The following is a 17,575-nucleotide window of genomic DNA, read 5'->3' on the forward strand; positions in this document are numbered from 1 at the left end:
GAATAACTTATTTTAAATCCTAGGTTTGCTAAACTGAGACTGAGTGCGTACTCTTTATTCTGCGTGCCATCCGCCTAATCGCAACAACTCTTGAAAGAATCATAACAGCCAGAAAAATATTACTACCTCTGCCTTTGCTCTGCTAATTAGCGAGCCGAACATCCTACGTTGGACGTAAAAAACTTTGACTACATAGTAATGATGGTAACAAAAACACTAACCATATCATCCTAACCACATGTCTCCTGGAGTAGTAAAATCTACCAACAAATTACATAACATGACCATGCTTTTGTGATTACTCTTAACTGTGGTAAGAGCTACCAATAGGTTACTACATCCTCACTAGGAATTACCACTGCCTCTAACTTAGACAGTAAAAATAGTCACATCGTAGTGAAGCAGATCTAATTACCACATAGTAATAAAACTACCACAAACAAGTGGTAGTTGGCCATCACAAAAAAAGTTCTTAGGTGAAGGTTAGTTCTTCTTCACCAGGGTTTTGGTCATGGGATAGAACATACTTTGTAGGTGTGAGTTCGTCTAGCATTGGATCAAACTTGAATCTTGAAGCCCTCCATCTAACATTATTTTACAATGTGAGCATGTCGAAACTTCCACTACCACAATGAGAAATGGAATTTCAGATCCAAAGGATATAAACTATAAATCGTGTATACTTGGGCACTATTACCGAGATAAATGAACCCACCAATATATGTACCCATTTAAAATTTCTGAAGCAGTATGGACTCTTCTACCATCAGATGTCTAAAATATTGAAGGGTGACCCATGAAAAAGACTATGCAGACAATTCCGTGTTAATAAATTCTAAGGATGGCTATTCTTTTTTGTCTTGATGTTGGTGTTTGGTAGGGTTACCATGAATGGGAACCCAAGATAGGACACTTATATGAGGGATTTGGTGGTGAAAGAAGAGGGACAACTTTAGATCGAAATCCAGTGGGTGGTGTATGAAGAGGTGAGGCACATGGGGTACCACAACTTGTGGATTCCATAAAAGAGAGAAATGTATAAGCTTTGTTGAATTCTATGTATGAGAAATGGGATCTACTTTTCGTTGGCATAATTAGAAAGAAGATTATGATTGGGAAATGAGAAAACCCTTGGGACACTAGTTTTTATCCCCTGCAGTAGAATTATTAACATATATAAACTAAGAATTTTCCCTGATTTTGTTTAGTCAAGCTTCGAGATCTACCAATATCCCTGCAGGAATAGACAAGCCACTTTATTGCTTCATGTCCATAGCTTCCTATTATTTTAGAAATTTCTAGTGCATGCTTCTATGATTAAGACCAATACATTTATTACTATAAGAAGGATGAGACAAAATGTGTAAAAAAATTATAATTTTGCTAAGGTGTTTTTTTTCAAATACCATTACCTAGCGCCATTTCTATGATTCTCTATGGTCAATTTAGATTATCGACAAAGAATTTACACACTTGTGCACATTTTCTGGTACATAAAAGTTGACCTCGATCCAAGGATGTCGTAGTCCTACAAAACTATCTGCACAACTTTGTGAAGAGGTAAATTATCTCATTTGTACAATGTGACATAGTTGAATTTTCCATATGATTCTTTTCTTTATTCAATATAATCTGGGAGTCGAGATGTGCACATCTCTAACAATCTTGCATATATATGCGTCATTGCAACAAAATATAATGTATTGCAACTTGATTGGGACGGTGAGCTCTTTCATGTTCTTATTGTGAGTAGGAGTAGGATGTTCTGCGCAATGTGGTTCCCTTCTTCATCTGAGCGTACTTCAGGACGGCAGGGACATGGACACTAATGAGATATGAGTGCCAACTAATCTGCTTGGGATCAAAATTAAGGTTTCCACCATCGACATTGCATATCTTTGTTTCCATCCTTAGCCATGTTAAGTTGCTGTCGTCGAAGCTTTGCACAAGAATACGAAAGAATACTGGTTAAGAGTACATAAAAACATACAAGTCTCTAAAGTGGTGAAATAATAATAATAATAATAACAATAATAATAATAATAATAATAATAATAATAATAATAATAATAATAATAATAATAATAATAAGAAGAAGAAGAAGAAGAACAAGAATTCATATCATTAAATAAGTAGAGTTTGTGATACATAAATTTTGAGAATAGTATTTGACATTCAGTTTATAAGCGATTCTGAATGATGCTAATTTGGGTTGTTAACAAACCATGAGACTTAGCTCTATGAGTGGACATATGATTTGTCTACTTGGTATTAGCATTGTAGTCTACCGCGAAGGATATATTCTACATCGGTGATGGCGAGTCATCTATGTAAGAACCGTGTTTCATTGGGGTTTACAAGTTTAACTATTGTTTTTATATTCAACTTTTCTGTATGTGAACAAAGTAATATAACCAAATATTGGGCCGTGTGTGCACAGAAAGTAGAAGATATAGGGAATTGGAATTAAAACAAATAGATGCACTACTGTCTATTGTTCACAGTCAAGTGTTGGTCTCGACAAGCCTCTAAAACAAACGTTTGTCGACCACTAATTTATAGTTCAATGATTCTATTAAACCCGAGAAATCATATTGGAAAGATAACTTTTCTTAGTCTCACCTATAAACATGCAAATATTCATCTATGTTGAAGGCAAAAAAAGTTGAATATATTGTTTGTTAAATTTTGAATATTTTAATTTTCATGCTTCCAAAATATCAATTCTAGTGAGAGAAGAGAGAGAGATAGTGAGAGAGAGAGAGAGAGAGAGAGAGAGTGGAGGGAGAAAGAGAGATAGAGACAGAGAGGACATAGAGAGTGCATATATGTGTCAAAACGATATTCCAGGAAATTTTATATGGATTTTCAGGACTACCATGTCAAAAGTTATGAAAGCATAGTAGAGGACTACTAAATTTTTGAAACACCATCTAAGATCACAATCTTCGAAACTTTGCAAAAAGAGTAATGCTAACATGCTGACCCTTAGTTTGCTTTGATTATAGCTTTCAAAATGGAAAAGGGAATTAATCTCACCGTCCTTTAAAGAATGCATATGGTGCATACAACTTCACAAGGAGTGTTAAGAAATTGTATCTCCGGTTGAGGTCATTGCAATATCGGGAAAAACACCCACATAATAACAAATTGAATCCTTCCAAAATCTGCTAAAAATGGTATGACCAAATGCCCAAAAATATGAATAATTCACCATATACAAAATATTATTTTGTACCGACGTACCATTAGTGGTAGCGAAAATATGATCATAAGACAAACACGGAAGAAAGCATATCTCTTGAACAAGTATGGTCTTCTTGTTTGGAGGACCCTCCCATTTAATATACGAGGACTAATGGAGAAGTAATCGAAGCATGAGTCCACAAAATCATTAACTGAAAGTGGGTTCTGGCACGATGAGCTCACATGGTAAATGACCTGCAATTTTTCATTCCAGTGAACTGCCATTGCTACCAATGCAGCATTTATTACCATGTCGGCCGGAATCTGTCAAGGTTTAGATAATCATTATAGGTTATGTACTCATTTCCTTTGGATGTTTTTATTTAGAATATTCTTTAGATGTTGAGGAAAAAGCTAGATCATGCACTAACATAGTAAGATTTACTCCCCCATTAAAAAGAGAAGTGCATCCTAGTTTAAATATGCCGACATTACAGCTTGTATGAAGAAAGTGAAGAATATTGAGCTAGTGCATACTGTCGCATTAATGACTAGAAACTCCATGAGCCAATATGTGTTGAAGCCTAAACAACCCCTCTTTACACTCTCTTTGTAATTGAATTGCTTCTATGCATTTTGGTGTGAACAAATGCATTAATATGTTTTCCTATTGCTCTAGTGAATGGCTAGATGTGCACCAATACCAATCCAATATTTATGAATTTAGGGCAATTTAGATGGAAATTGCTAATACCATTTCATCTGCAAAAGAGCTTACTGGAAAACACAAAAACAAACAAACAAACATTACATTTTGAGATGTATGACCACAATCAAGAACTTTTTTAAGGTTTTAGATCAAAGGAGTGTTGTACTGTCCCTATTATTATGCAATTGTCTTCTATCCCAAAGTATAAAGGTTTATAATTGTCATAATCGTATATACTATGACGATATGAAGCAAACATGGATTTTATTGTGAGTTCCGGCACTCACTTTAAATAGGATAAAATTATATTGGCAGGCTAGAATGCCCAATAATTTGTAATGTCAAGAAAGCAAGAATGCACCATACAACGTTTTTAACGTATAAACCATCCCATTTTGTCTAATTAGTGGTCCACATTGGATCCTAATGCTCTTTTGAACAATGTTTCTAATCTACGGGTGGGAAGTCACTAGTTATTCTTGGAGAAAAACAATGTTAGATAAATGAATTAGAAAATGAATGAAACATTTGTTAAAAACTAAATTTATCTTGGTTAAGTGTTTCTCAAAATAAAGTGAACTATTTTCAATAAAAGATAAGTGATTATAATGAAATGAAGATAGTACAACAACTTTTGAGACCTTGATGCTTGTGGGGTTCGACTAAATGATATATAGGTAGGTAATCTCTTGAGCTTACTATTCTATAAAGAATATGTTCGAATGATCAGGTGAAAAGGTATGATTATAATTACTATCAAAGCATAACCGCAAAAATGTATGTGTCTGATGTTTATTGTCGTGTTCTTCATATTAAAAAGCAATGTCCAAATTCATTAGTTCAGAGTAAAAGAATTTACAAGCAGGGGGACAAATATAATTATTTCTTGTATTACTCACCAAATCAATTATGTCGTTACGATCACCTAGAAAACATGGCAGTGCTTGCTCATCGTAGGCGACAATTAGAGCGTCAATTGTCCTGAAACAACATGTACATAATTTAACTTTGTAAATGCATGCTATTGCCTGTAGTGTACTATGTTTTTCAACACACAAGCTTCTTATTACTCATAGCCAAATAATCATGCACATGTCATTAGTAAGTGTTGGTATCTTGAGCACACCTCGTTCCTTCAATCCATCCAGGAAATGGATCTTGATAAGTGCTTGTGACCATGGTGGGTCTAATAATGACAATCGGAAGCTCTCCTTTGTATTGACCAAGTAATATTTCCCCCATTGCCTTCGTGAATGTATATACGTTTGGCCATCCAAAATGACAAGCCCTATAAAAAATACTTCCAATTAACCAGTCAAAAATGAGTTCATATATACTTCATATTTCTTGCACTTAGAAAATATAAGAAAGTATAATATTTTTGAATTACTATATTTTGTATGAATCTAGTGTCACTATAATTAAAATTCAAAAGGGAAGTTTTGTTGAATGGAATATGAAGAACAATTTCAGTTATTAATTTAGACTATAATTTCAATTCCTTTCTTTTTATTAGCTTGGGTGGTCAAATATTAACTGGCCTATCTCATAGAAAAATATTATCTAAAAAATTAATTTTAGGCCCTCTTTTGTTATTGTGTAGACAGACATGGACCATGTACCTAGACTCCTAAATAAAAACTTCATATTTGCAGTCACATTGTCAAGTTACATCCCGGTGATATGTTTTGTTATGTCATGCTCATGTTTGTGCCACATTAATCTTCTCTCCTTCAAAACTACTAGCAAATCTACTCGTGCATTGCAACAAAAGAAAAAATTGAACACACGATCCATCATGTGACACCATAGACTCGGAGTACAAATCTTTACGCGTTGATGAAGGTTGAGCAAAGCGGGCTTTTGCCCATCGATGCCCAGGAGAGTTTCGCATCGGAGAAGGGTGCTAGCTAGTTCACACAACTATCGAGGCAGACATGAGACTACATTGGCAACCACATGCACCTTGTACACGTGCTCCATGGGAGGACAACCTAATTCATGTTCATCATACGATATGGCCTTGATGACCAGCCCAAACGTCCTCCTCGAGCACCACGCCCGGTGATGGAGACGACGATCTAGATGCGGTATAGGAGGATGGGATCGCATCCAACTATATTTCTAGCTGTTTCTGCCATCATTCTCTTTCGCTTGCATATCTTAGTCGCTCCGGTACATGTCATCCTCATCCTGGTCATTGTTGTCACCACTCCTGAGGAGGAACAAAGGTGAAGCGGAAGGCATCTTGGAGGCAAGAAGGGTGCGAGGATAGTCCTATTGCCCGTGTTTGAGTTAAGGAGAATGTCGGAGACCTACAACATTAATCTAAGACAGTGAGACATGTAATCAATGGATGTCATGTCATGTGAAGAAGTATTGGATGAAGGTAACCAAAGAAAAATAACAAATAAATGGCACTTGGAAACTGATGCCATCCACTCTACCACTGCCACACCCCTGCAGCTATAATAGTTCTTACACCACCCATCCTACCACTAGCGCGGTGGTACAACGTTACCATGAGCTGGTGAGACAAAGAGAGGGAGCTAGAGTTATCGCCAGCCTAGGCAACATGAGCCGCCATCCTACCACACAAATGCAGATCCAGCACCAACGACCAATCTCACCCATGCGGCAGCACATGCTCATCCGGACGCCCGACATTTCGAAGAAAGAGATGGAAAAATAGATGAGAGGGTAGCACCTCGTTGCACGGAGCCAGACTCTTGTTGGTTTTAGAACTGTAGATCAATCCTCCACCCAGGAGCTATATACACGATTTGTGCACAGTTAGCCCCAAAAAGCTTGCTCGGCTTCTTTGATTTCTTAGCCGTTCATGCAAGTCTTGCCATAGATGTACATAAATCAAAGCTCTAGATCAGATCAATTTTATCGACGGCTCAAACAAAACGTTTGTGTTCGTTGTTTCTAGCAAAAAAAATTTGGATCACATACGTGTTTACATGGGTTAACAACCAAATCGAAACTAGCAAGACCACATATTGAACCGATAAACTTGTGAGTGACACAGGCCCTTATCAAATCGATCGATCATGTTCCCTTTTTCCGAAAACAGATCAATCTAAGCATGTGCTAGGCGATGCTGGTTGTGAACGATCCTAGTCAAGGTCGATCAATTTTTTTTGGTGGAGCCGATTGATCGACCAATATTTTTGGTGGAACCGATTGAACGATCCTTGTCAATTGGTCCGTTCTTGAAGAAAAAATGGACGTATAGGGAACATTACTTTTTTATAAGAAAATAAAAATAATATAAAGCAGAGATATGTCGGCCATCAATCATTATGGTTAACATGAAATTAATGGTTATAGAGGGGTGATATATGGAGAACTAAGAAAGTTTGCTCCCATTATTATTACATATAGATTAGTTTTCTTTGTTAAGAAATTTGGTACAGTTATACACTCTTTTCTATCTCCCTAATGTTATGATTATATTTTTTTTATATAAATATGATCCTATGAGATACTTGAGGTGGAATAATTTTTGAGCAATGTCGTAAATCCACAATATGCATCATTGCTAAACTAGATGTAATGCTAGTTTTTAAAAATACTAGGTTTGTGTTGTTTTGAATTAATGGATTCATATCCATATTTTGTATATGGCCGTTGATTCACTCATATTGTTTTTGTTGTGATCGTGATGAATTTTCTTGGCTTTAAAAAATATAGTAAGAAGTAATAATCAACATCATACTTGGAGGCAGACACCAAGCTAACACATGGAACATCTTAGCATCTTGATTTTTTCGGTCTTATACATGAGTCGCTTGTATGGCCTAGAGAAGAAAAATCTCCAGTTTTACATTCCGGACATCAACATATTTATTTTATAATTTGGGTAGTTTGTAGTTATGTTTTATACATTCTTAAGCAACATTTTATGTTCTGTTAAACGTTTTGTGGTTTTTTTACCTAGTGTAGTATGCATAACTTCTTAAACACATCACACTATATTCAAAATAACTTACAATATTCTAGTAATAAATAAAAAATGGCATACCTCTTTAAGCCAAGTTCCTTCATTTTAGATTTCTCTAATTTTTCTGAATTATCACTCAAGGCTTCCATGAGTTCTGTCTTCACATTCCTAACCAATTGTAATTCTTCTTCAATGTCCAAGTAGTAACCTTCTCTTAGTGTTTCACCATTATGGAAAGCTCTCTCAAGCAGCAACCCTTCTTGGGTACCAGCTACAAAAGCTAAAAATTATATTTCCTGATTATAATTTATTCAACATATATGATCCATCATTTTGGTTAATTTTTTTATACGGGAGACTGAGATATACCTGTTGAAACATGAAGTAAGAGTTTCATATTACAACACTTCTTTCCAAACTCGCATACATTTTTGGCTCCTAAGGCATTTGAATTCAAAGCCACATCGTACCTGCACATGCCAAATTGGGAGGAATATGCAAATGGTAAAAATGATCAAGGTGGAGAAATCTAAATAGGTGTTTGAGCTGGCTCCTCCTAACAAGCAGGGTTTAGCATGTATCACAACATATAACCCACTCCACGTTTCTAAGAAAAAGACATGTGCGTGGAGGGTGTATATTGTGCACATTGTTATTTTCCTTTTTCCCAAAGGTTAAATATGGATGTTTGAACAAAAACTTCAAAGAACTAGCACGTTAATTGTTGAAATATGTACAACTATTCCCTCCATTTCGATATCCGAAGGAGTATATATACTAGAAATATTGCATAAGATGTTATTTACATTTTGGGAAGATTTTTCCTTTATATTGAATCGCGCTAGCAGAAATTACAAATATATTTCTCAATATTTTGAACATTAGATAATATTTCATTACTATACTAATTACACATTATTTGTAAAATGCGAATTAGATGCATAAATTAGTAAAATAAAATGAGACTAGTGACTCTATAGCTAGGCTTCGATGGCGATGTAACATCAGATATTTTTGCACGTGAAAGGTAAAACAAAAGGAGAAATTGTCTAAGACACCAATATAGTGGGACCTAACTTGAAGGGCTCATATCTTAGAAAAAGATCATAAGCGATTCATCCGGTTCGGTGGAGTCATAGTAGTTCGAAGCTGAAAAGAAAACCATGTAACGAGTCTGCGTTTTAACTGGTTATATCTAACCAAATTATAAAATAATAATAAATATTGAGAAAATATACAACATACATATAATGGTCTTAGATCTAGTCATACCTAAAATTGATGAAAACGTAAAGATTCCAACTATAATGGCTCAAACATGATCATACACAAAACTAAGAAATATATAAGAAAAACTTGACACACATACTTCAATGGTCCAACGTATAACTGCTCAAATAGTATAAAGGATATAAAAATGCAAAACTAGAAAGATATAAATGATTATCTATATGGCCACGATAAAGCAAGAGGCAAATGAACCATCCAGCTAAATTATTTTGAAGTTTCAATTTGGTAGATAAGTATATTTATTGCTTGAGTTTTTATAACTAAAAATAAAAATGTCCTGATATTACAAAAGAAACACACAAGTGCCTACCGAAATAGTAAACCAAGGAGAAATTTGGGCTGAACTTTGAAACAAATCCTAGTTGCATTAGATGTGCTTATGCCATGTATGATATCAAAAATCCAATAGATTTCTTCTTCTCTTTTGTTCATGTTTGCATTCGTTCTATCCGAGATTAGAGTTGAGATTAAACAATACTATGTGTGTTTAGGAAGCCTCGCCAAGCTAGGTGTGATGATGATCTTTAACAAATCAGAACATATTAAACATAGCTTTATGTAGTAGTACCATTTTCTATGAATTTCCATTGAATCTTGAAAATTACATGAATCAAACTTGTCCCGTGTGAAAATAATCACATGCATACATATATAAAGAATATACAAAGTATCACCAATGGCCATGATATATAGGAGATGCAACTTCTCAAGAATATCATCAAAATATCAGGGAATTTATCAACAAAAATCTTAGATTTGTGTAGACTTATTAGATGATGAATTATCATAAACTGCTTGTATGACTTTATTAATATATTTGTTCGTGCATCTGGTAGATAGAATATATGTCTAGTGTACAAGATGTTTATAACTTATGTAATCAACGGCAAGAAAACAAAACAATGTCAATCGTGCACAAACCACACTAGGCAGAATATCGTGAGAAGGCACAAAGCATGTCCAACTCTATCTCGCGGTGCACATGAGTACCCCACTCATACTAATACTAGTAATGTGCAAAACAGATCATATAGGTTTATGTTTGGAAAACTAGGAAGATAATGCATCATTTGGGAACTCACTATTGGGTTTATGTTGTTACGACAAATTAAAGAGATGCAATGGTTTTGTTAGGTAAGTCATGTGGCGAGTCTATCAAATGAGAAGGTGAGCTACTACGGCATCTGGAAACTACTTCTGTTTCACCGTAATGATTGAGAGGCCACTCAAGAAGGCAGGTTGGAGGTGGTGGCGGCGGTAGGGGTTTGGAGTTAGTGAATAGAATCGAAAGGATCGAGTAATATTTTCCTTTTCTGAATAAGGAAACATGAACATGCATTGGATTCGGAATAGCGAAGTCAATAAGCTCATAACAATGAAGATAAAGTTATGTATTGCCATAGAATATTAGGTCAATGCCCTGAGGATAGACATACAATATAAGAATATAGTTTTTGCAAATTTATACCCATGGCTTAAGTACATAAAAATAAAAATCTATTATATATAAAAAGTATTTGATGGGATCACTAGAAAAAGGAGAATATTTTAGAAAAAATCCACAATAATTAGAAAGATCTGTCCGCTTATTTCGTAGAAAAGGAAATCATAACCGTTGGATGGAGACATTTTTTTTCCAACGTAAATCAGTGAAAATTACCCACCATTGCCATTACGCAAAAAAACTTTTCAACATAATAAGAAACGACAACTTTTTTTACAAATTTTTTTTAGCATAAATCAGTGACCATTACGCAAATAAACTTTTCAACGTAATAAGAAACGATAACTTTTTTTGCAACATAAATCCACCATTGCCATTACGCACCAATGTCTAAGACCTCACGAGCCTTCCCAGTTAAAAAAAAAAGACTCACGAGACCTTCCCTCAAAAAAAAAACGCACGAGCCCTAACCTCTAGACCCTTCAAGCTGCCCCCACCGTCCTCCACATCCTGCATCAACACAAGATTGCCAGAGGAAGATCCTTCTCTACAGAATTGGACCCTCAACCCAGCCCTAACTCCTCCATCACGTTCTCTCCCATTGGTCTGCCCACGAGAGATTTCTCCTGAGGATCACCGCACCACCGAGGAGTCATTGAAGCCACATGGACCTCCACAGGATACCTCTGGTGGCTGCTATAGTGGTTGATGTTACAGCAGCATCAACCTGGAGATGAAAGCTGACGCGGACGAGTGATCTACTGCTGTCATGCAAAAAAGCCATGGAACTTGAGATACAATCGAAGGACCTGATAAGTAATTACTACAGCAAAGCACAAAGAGAAGAGGATGGAGCAATTGGGACAAGAACAACAATTAGCGACTGATGGACAGGAGGAGAGGTAGGGCTGGGGCTGGCGAAAAGGCTGCCAAAAATTGGCTCAACTTCCTCTGCCTCAGCATAGGCCAAACTACCTCCAATCAAAACTGAGGTGTGCAGTTTTGCCGGGTTTCATCGAGCAGTTTCTGCTAGAAGCTCGGTGCTCAACGGTTCCAACGTCGTTCCATACATCGCGGCAACCAGCTGCTGCCATTCGCTTCTACATCAAGGGGTCCATCATTGATTTCTGAACTTAGAACATGAATCGAGGTATATGTTTGAGGGGAGATCCATCCACACTAAGATCTATTTTTCCTTCCAGAACTTAGTTCCTTTAATTAGATACTCTGATATGCAGTGCCGGAGCGTGACCAAAACACAAGGGGGGCCAACTATATATATGAAGAAACAATATGCATGAAAAAAGCAAAGTCATAGAACAGATATAAAGATAGTTTTGGACCGGTGAATTTGTTCATACAAATATGACAGATATGACAAAGTAAATTTTGGGGTTCCAAAAGAAAAGAGCACGTCTGATGACCAAATGACAACTAAACTGGACAACCTTTTTGTTCTCAGTGATTTCCTCTTCTCATATTCTTTAAGAAAAATGACTGCGTAGTCTGTTACTTTCCCATCAATGCTATCTAATCAGAAATTTATAATGTATCAAATTTTGTAGTAATTAACCAATCGAGTCGTTGAATGGAGTGGAGGTATAAATTAATGAATTACCATCACATCTCAATCCCGAAGTATGCATCAAATTGTCCAAAAAAAGGAGATACGTACTGACCAATTGAGTTAACTGCAGTAACCAGGGTGCACTTGGGGATTGAGGTTCAGAGATCAGAGGCATCCCGACGTTGGGGCCGTTGACGTGCAGCTCCAATCAAAGAGACGGTTGTGATCTGTGAAGAAGGGCATTGAGGAGTTGAGGTCCAGGGAGTTTGGCGGGACATCCCGCCGTCGGCACCGGGGGCGGTCGTCGGCTGTCGACGGTTGTAGTGTTTGAGGCTTGGAATGGAGAGGGGATAAGAACGTACGTGAGGAAGCGATTGCTTTGATCGTGTGGTGCAAAGCTGCAGCTGCGCTGTACTTGCTAATGGGCTGGGTTGTAGTATTCACAAGAGAGATACAGATGTAGCTGCAGTAGCGATCTATCAATAATCTATTAGTTATTTAGTAATATACGTCTAATGTTTTCAGGAGCCTATATAGTCCATTATGTGATCTGATAGATGGTATTGATGACACCACTATTTAGGCGGCCATAGAATATGCATTGCATTCCCATGGCATGCAGGATATAAGGTACGTACATATTTAGTAACTGCTATCTTTTCTACAGTGCTCGGTTTAAAGAATTCGTTCGTGTAATTAGCATGAGCATGAGACACACTAATATATGTACTAATTACAAGGGAAGCGTTGTTTGTGCATGCATGCTACAAATGCTTCTAATCATCGGTTGCAAATTTTTGTAGGTAGCTTACCAAGCTGATCGCTTGGTACAAATGCTTCTAATCAGTATTATGCTGCGTAGAGTAAATTTTGTACCTGGCCTGAAATCTCTAAAATTACGTAGGTTCCGATGTACAAAATACTATATCCTAAAAAAATCATATGACTCGGTACTTTGTTGTTGGAAGTTGAGTACAATATGAATACGTGTGCTCACACAATCATCTAAGCATTAGGTTTTTCTTGGTCTGCAACCGAGATCATAGTTCTTGGCATACGAACAAGTATTTTCATAACTTCATCTTAAGATGCAAGAAGTAATCCAGAAAGCATCGACTAAGCTTGGCTGAATTAATTAACTTTAGCTTGGATCAAGCAGTAATGGCATGATGATGACATGGTATTACAATTTTATGTTGAAACAGAAACAAATAAGGATGATGCCAATTTCTCTTTACACAAATCAAATAGTATGTGCCCTTATTAAACTGTCTAAAATTCTAGCCCGCGCATCGAGCAGGCCACTTTGCTAGTTATTATCAAAGTTAAGTTCGAATCATGAATAGTCCAAGCAAAATAACATTATAAAGACTTAGTAGCCCAACTACATCTTAAAAAAAGTGTGTACTCATTTAACAAATATATCTACTCAAAAGTCATCATCAATGAAAAATCCCTTCGATATTGGCATCTTTAGTTCAGAAGCAAGAGCTAGGGAGGCGATTTTGCATAAAAGGCATATATGGCTTTCGTGATTGAATTACAATGACAATTCATCAATGAAATTTGACCTTTTATGTTTTAACACACTTTATAAATGATTTGAAATACCAAGAAATGACTTAGGAATTGTGATTTACTGAATAAGTTGTGATGTTATAAAGGAATTAATTGCATTACAGTGATATTATAACATAACAAGTTTCAATATTATACTTTGTTTATATAGAAAAAATTGTACTATGGATTTACAATAAAAGAGGTAAATTTATAATTATCTAGCCGGTGATCTCTTGCTAGTTAGTCATGGAAAATTAGTCAACTTTTTCCAGAATAAATATCTGTTGCCCATACAAGTGTACGGATTGATGGCCAGTAATTTAATTAGCACTGCTATATGTACCTTTCATAGAAGTTAGTTGTGGCAGCTCCATTGATGATAGCATCAACTTCTTTCGTCAAGACTGACACTTGAGCACTATCAAGACCGAGGTTGTCATGCATGATATCTCCGTCTATAGGAACTACCTTTTCTTTGATGAAGTTTTGGAAGCCAACGGGACCGTATTTTTCACGCTGGATATCGAAGACTGCCTCTCCAGTGACCTACATGCATGAAACGAAGTGAATGCATGCAGAGTAAGTAGAAGTATTAGTATTCCTTAAGTGAGCAAGAAGAAAGTGATCTTATAAAAGAAAAGGCTTTGTCCTGCGAAAGCGTCAACGGCCATAACCCTTAAGTACTTGTATTGGAAAACGCAAGTTCAATGGAACACAAGGCTCGCAACAAAATTAGCAGTTGGTCCAAAGTATGGACATGGTCCAAGCTTACGTATGTTTGTACCTCGGACATGACACGCTGCTCGGCAGACGCACCATGGGAGGCGCGCACCAGCAGGTAGATCTTCTTGACAGCGGGCTGAACCCTCAATATCTTCTCGACGAATACTGCATGTTTATACTGCAAGTGGTAATCTGTAGCATTGTATGTACAAAGGAAAGGTATATGTATGTATCTATATACATTTTCCGAGGAATCCAGTTGAGCCTGTGATGAGGACGCTCTTGTCTCTCAAACACCCAGCTAGAGCACCGGCGTCCATTGCTGGCGAGGTGAACCGGACTACTGCTTGGATGTATTGTGTGTTATGGCTTGGTTCAGCGGCTGATCGTTGCTCGTGATACTTATAGAGGCTACTGCTGCAACCATACCGTATTTAATTAGTTCAACTGCCCAACCAGATTGCAGATCACTAGTGGGACAAGGAGAAAACGCTTAGTACAGCACGCAGAAGGGCGAAAAGGCTGCAATGCTATCAATCTGTATCACTATAAGTATCATGTACAGGACGTGGTTGTACAAAAGGCAATACAGTTAGGGCATCAACAGCCGGACCAGATCTAGCAAATCTGCCCCCCTAAATGTCCGCGGGCGCGCCGATCACCCCTCAAATGTCCACTTCCACAACCGGATACCTTATTAGAAGATCTTTAAATTCATACAGTTACATGCAACTTAAAACTATTCTAAATCTTCGCCAACGTCCGTGCTCCAAGTCCTTGTTGTTCGCTTCTGTGTCCATGTCCAGCAGCCATGAGCCCTGCGAAGTGAAGGTGCGGTTGCCTGCGACGAAGAGTAGGACATGGGGCACGGACTGGCTCACACGGGAAACGTGGCACAGCTGTCTTACATGCCCTACTTTTCCTCGTCGGAGTCTGTGGCCTTGATGTCGCCGATTTAGGTGGGGTCCATGATTGACGTGACGGGCCAGCATCGTTATGGGAGGCCGACGCCTCCTCCCCCCCCCCCCCCTCCCGGTTTGTGGTGCTTGGCAGTGTCCATCGGTATGCCATTGCGGCTCTGCCTTCATTACAGCATGCGCCGCCACCATGGCCTTCACCTTGAAGGCTGCCGTTGCCTACAGCGCCCTCTGCCTCGCACAACGGGAACGCCTCGTGACCACAGTGGCCGTAAGCAATGCTGCCATTAACCACCGAATCGGAGCACGACACCTTTGGGACGACGCACCACAGAAGGGGTTGCAACATATGATGGTGGTCACCGCGTTTGGGAGCTTGCAGTCACAAGCTTCCCGACACCAGCCCTAATGGATCCAAGCGCAATTTGCGCAAAGCAATGGATTCCCGCCGGATCGAGTCCGACCTTGGTCGAGTGCACTCCTCTCCGGGGCGGTAGAGAGCCATCCGAAGGCCATCTCCTCCTCAGCTGCACATGAGAAGAGGTCCCAGTCAACAGTTTGGGAGATCATCATGCCGGATAAGGAGAGAGATCACCAGAACGGAGCTTAGGGGTGGTGTGGCTATGGCTTCGTTCGGGATGCGAGTAGGGACCGATTTATGTGGGCTCGGGCAGGGTCAACGTGGGATGGATCGCACATTCCAAATGCGCATGGCTGCGTCCGGGCCTCCCATATTCGCCCCAGACATGGACTAAATATAAGGAGCGTCGGTCATCCCGTATGTATACGGCCAATATGAGGTTTGTGCCCGGCTCAAGATTTTGTGACCGGTTAATTTTTAGTGTGCTTGTTCGGATATATAGGGAGTGTTTGAGAAGCCCAGTTGTAGACACGCACTAGTAGGAAAAGGGGCTTTTTCCCCGGTTCATAAGGACCTTTAGTCCCGGTTCTGGAACCGGGAATAAAGGGTCGTTACTAATGCCCTAACCCTTTAGTCCCGGTTCTTACACGAACTGGGACTAAAGGCCCTCCACGTGGCCGGTGCGGGGAGCCCAGGCAGGAGGGCCTTTGGTCCCAGTTGGTGCCACCAACAGGGACCAATAGGCATCCACGCGTCAGCACCTGGCAGGAGCTGAGGTTTTTGTTTTTTTTTTGAAAGAGGGGGGGGGGGGGTTTGGCGGTTTTGGGGGGTTAATTTAGGTGTTTCAGATATTGTGTTAGCTAGCTAATTAATAGAGAGAAGTGTCCTCTCTTATCTCTGTGCTTGGTCGACGCTACGTACTATATACGTATGGAGAGGACTAGACACGCTAGCTAGTAATCAAATGAAGGAAACAGAAGATCGTCATGAACATATGCATACAGAGAGAAGTGATATCGACCACCTCTCCTTCTCCGAGATATTGGTCGAACAACAAGTTCTCGTATATCTATCTGACACTACACGGCTACATATATACAAATAATTATCTCTTACAATACAATCTCCTAATTATATTGTATGAACACAGGGTCCACATAGTATTCTCCGTTTTCAGCGATTATGTGGTCAAGGAATAATGCCGCCAATTCCTCTTGAATTCCTCGCATACGATCTTCTGCTAGGAGTTGATCCTGCTTCCGAAAATCTAATTTGAAGAAGGGGGTCAATACATATATATGTGAATAAATGAAACTCAACACAAATGATGGTAATAAAATAAAATTGCGAATATTATTGCTTACGCACTTCATATTGTTCTTCAGTGTAGCCCCGCTCACAGGTATGGTAGCGGATGGACTCGCAAACGTAGTATCCACAGTAATTATTCCCGGGTTGCTGCCACAACCACTTTACAAGAAATAGAGGTCAATCAAACTGATAAGCAAGCATGCTAAATGGTATTGATCAAACTAGCGCTTGAATCACTAGGAGATGCGCGGAACATGTTACTATAGTACTTACTTTCGGGTGTCTAAATTGCAGCTGGTTCGGCAGTCCCGGGGCTTTTGAGGTGAACATTCTCCAAACCCTGCCAGACAAAGAAAACAATTACTTGATATCAGGAAATGAACAAAGTTGCTGATATGGTGGATAATGATCGATTTAACTTACTTCTGGAGCATTTGAGTCATGTTCGCATAGTCCTGGGGATCTTTTCGTCTCGAGTCTAAGACGGTTACTACTCCCGGCTCAAGCTTAATCTCTAGGAGAATATAGTGGAAGCTGTGCATGCATGCATAAGTCATC

The 17,575-nt window shown here is 38.5% G+C and overlaps 1 protein-coding gene across 1 annotated transcript; it reads right to left on the reverse strand.

Annotated features, from left to right (window-relative positions):
* Nucleotides 1–1,515: 1,515 nt before the first annotated feature.
* On the reverse strand, nt 1,516–14,794 carry LOC109781118 (probable fatty acyl-CoA reductase 4). Its single transcript, XM_020339711.4, has 10 exons — nt 14,670–14,794; nt 14,490–14,593; nt 14,049–14,251; nt 8,214–8,314; nt 7,926–8,124; nt 5,022–5,183; nt 4,795–4,876; nt 3,247–3,510; nt 3,040–3,167; nt 1,516–1,939 (listed from the first exon to the last, which is right to left on the reverse strand). Exons 1-10 carry the CDS (start codon nt 14,746–14,748, stop codon nt 1,741–1,743), a joined length of 1,521 nt encoding a protein of 506 aa, XP_020195300.1. The 5' UTR covers nt 14,749–14,794; the 3' UTR covers nt 1,516–1,740.
* Nucleotides 14,795–17,575: the final 2,781 nt, after the last annotated feature.

This window comes from Aegilops tauschii, chromosome 7 (genome assembly GCF_002575655.3).
Source record: "Aegilops tauschii subsp. strangulata cultivar AL8/78 chromosome 7, Aet v6.0, whole genome shotgun sequence".
Taxonomy (NCBI): domain Eukaryota; kingdom Viridiplantae; phylum Streptophyta; class Magnoliopsida; order Poales; family Poaceae; genus Aegilops; species Aegilops tauschii.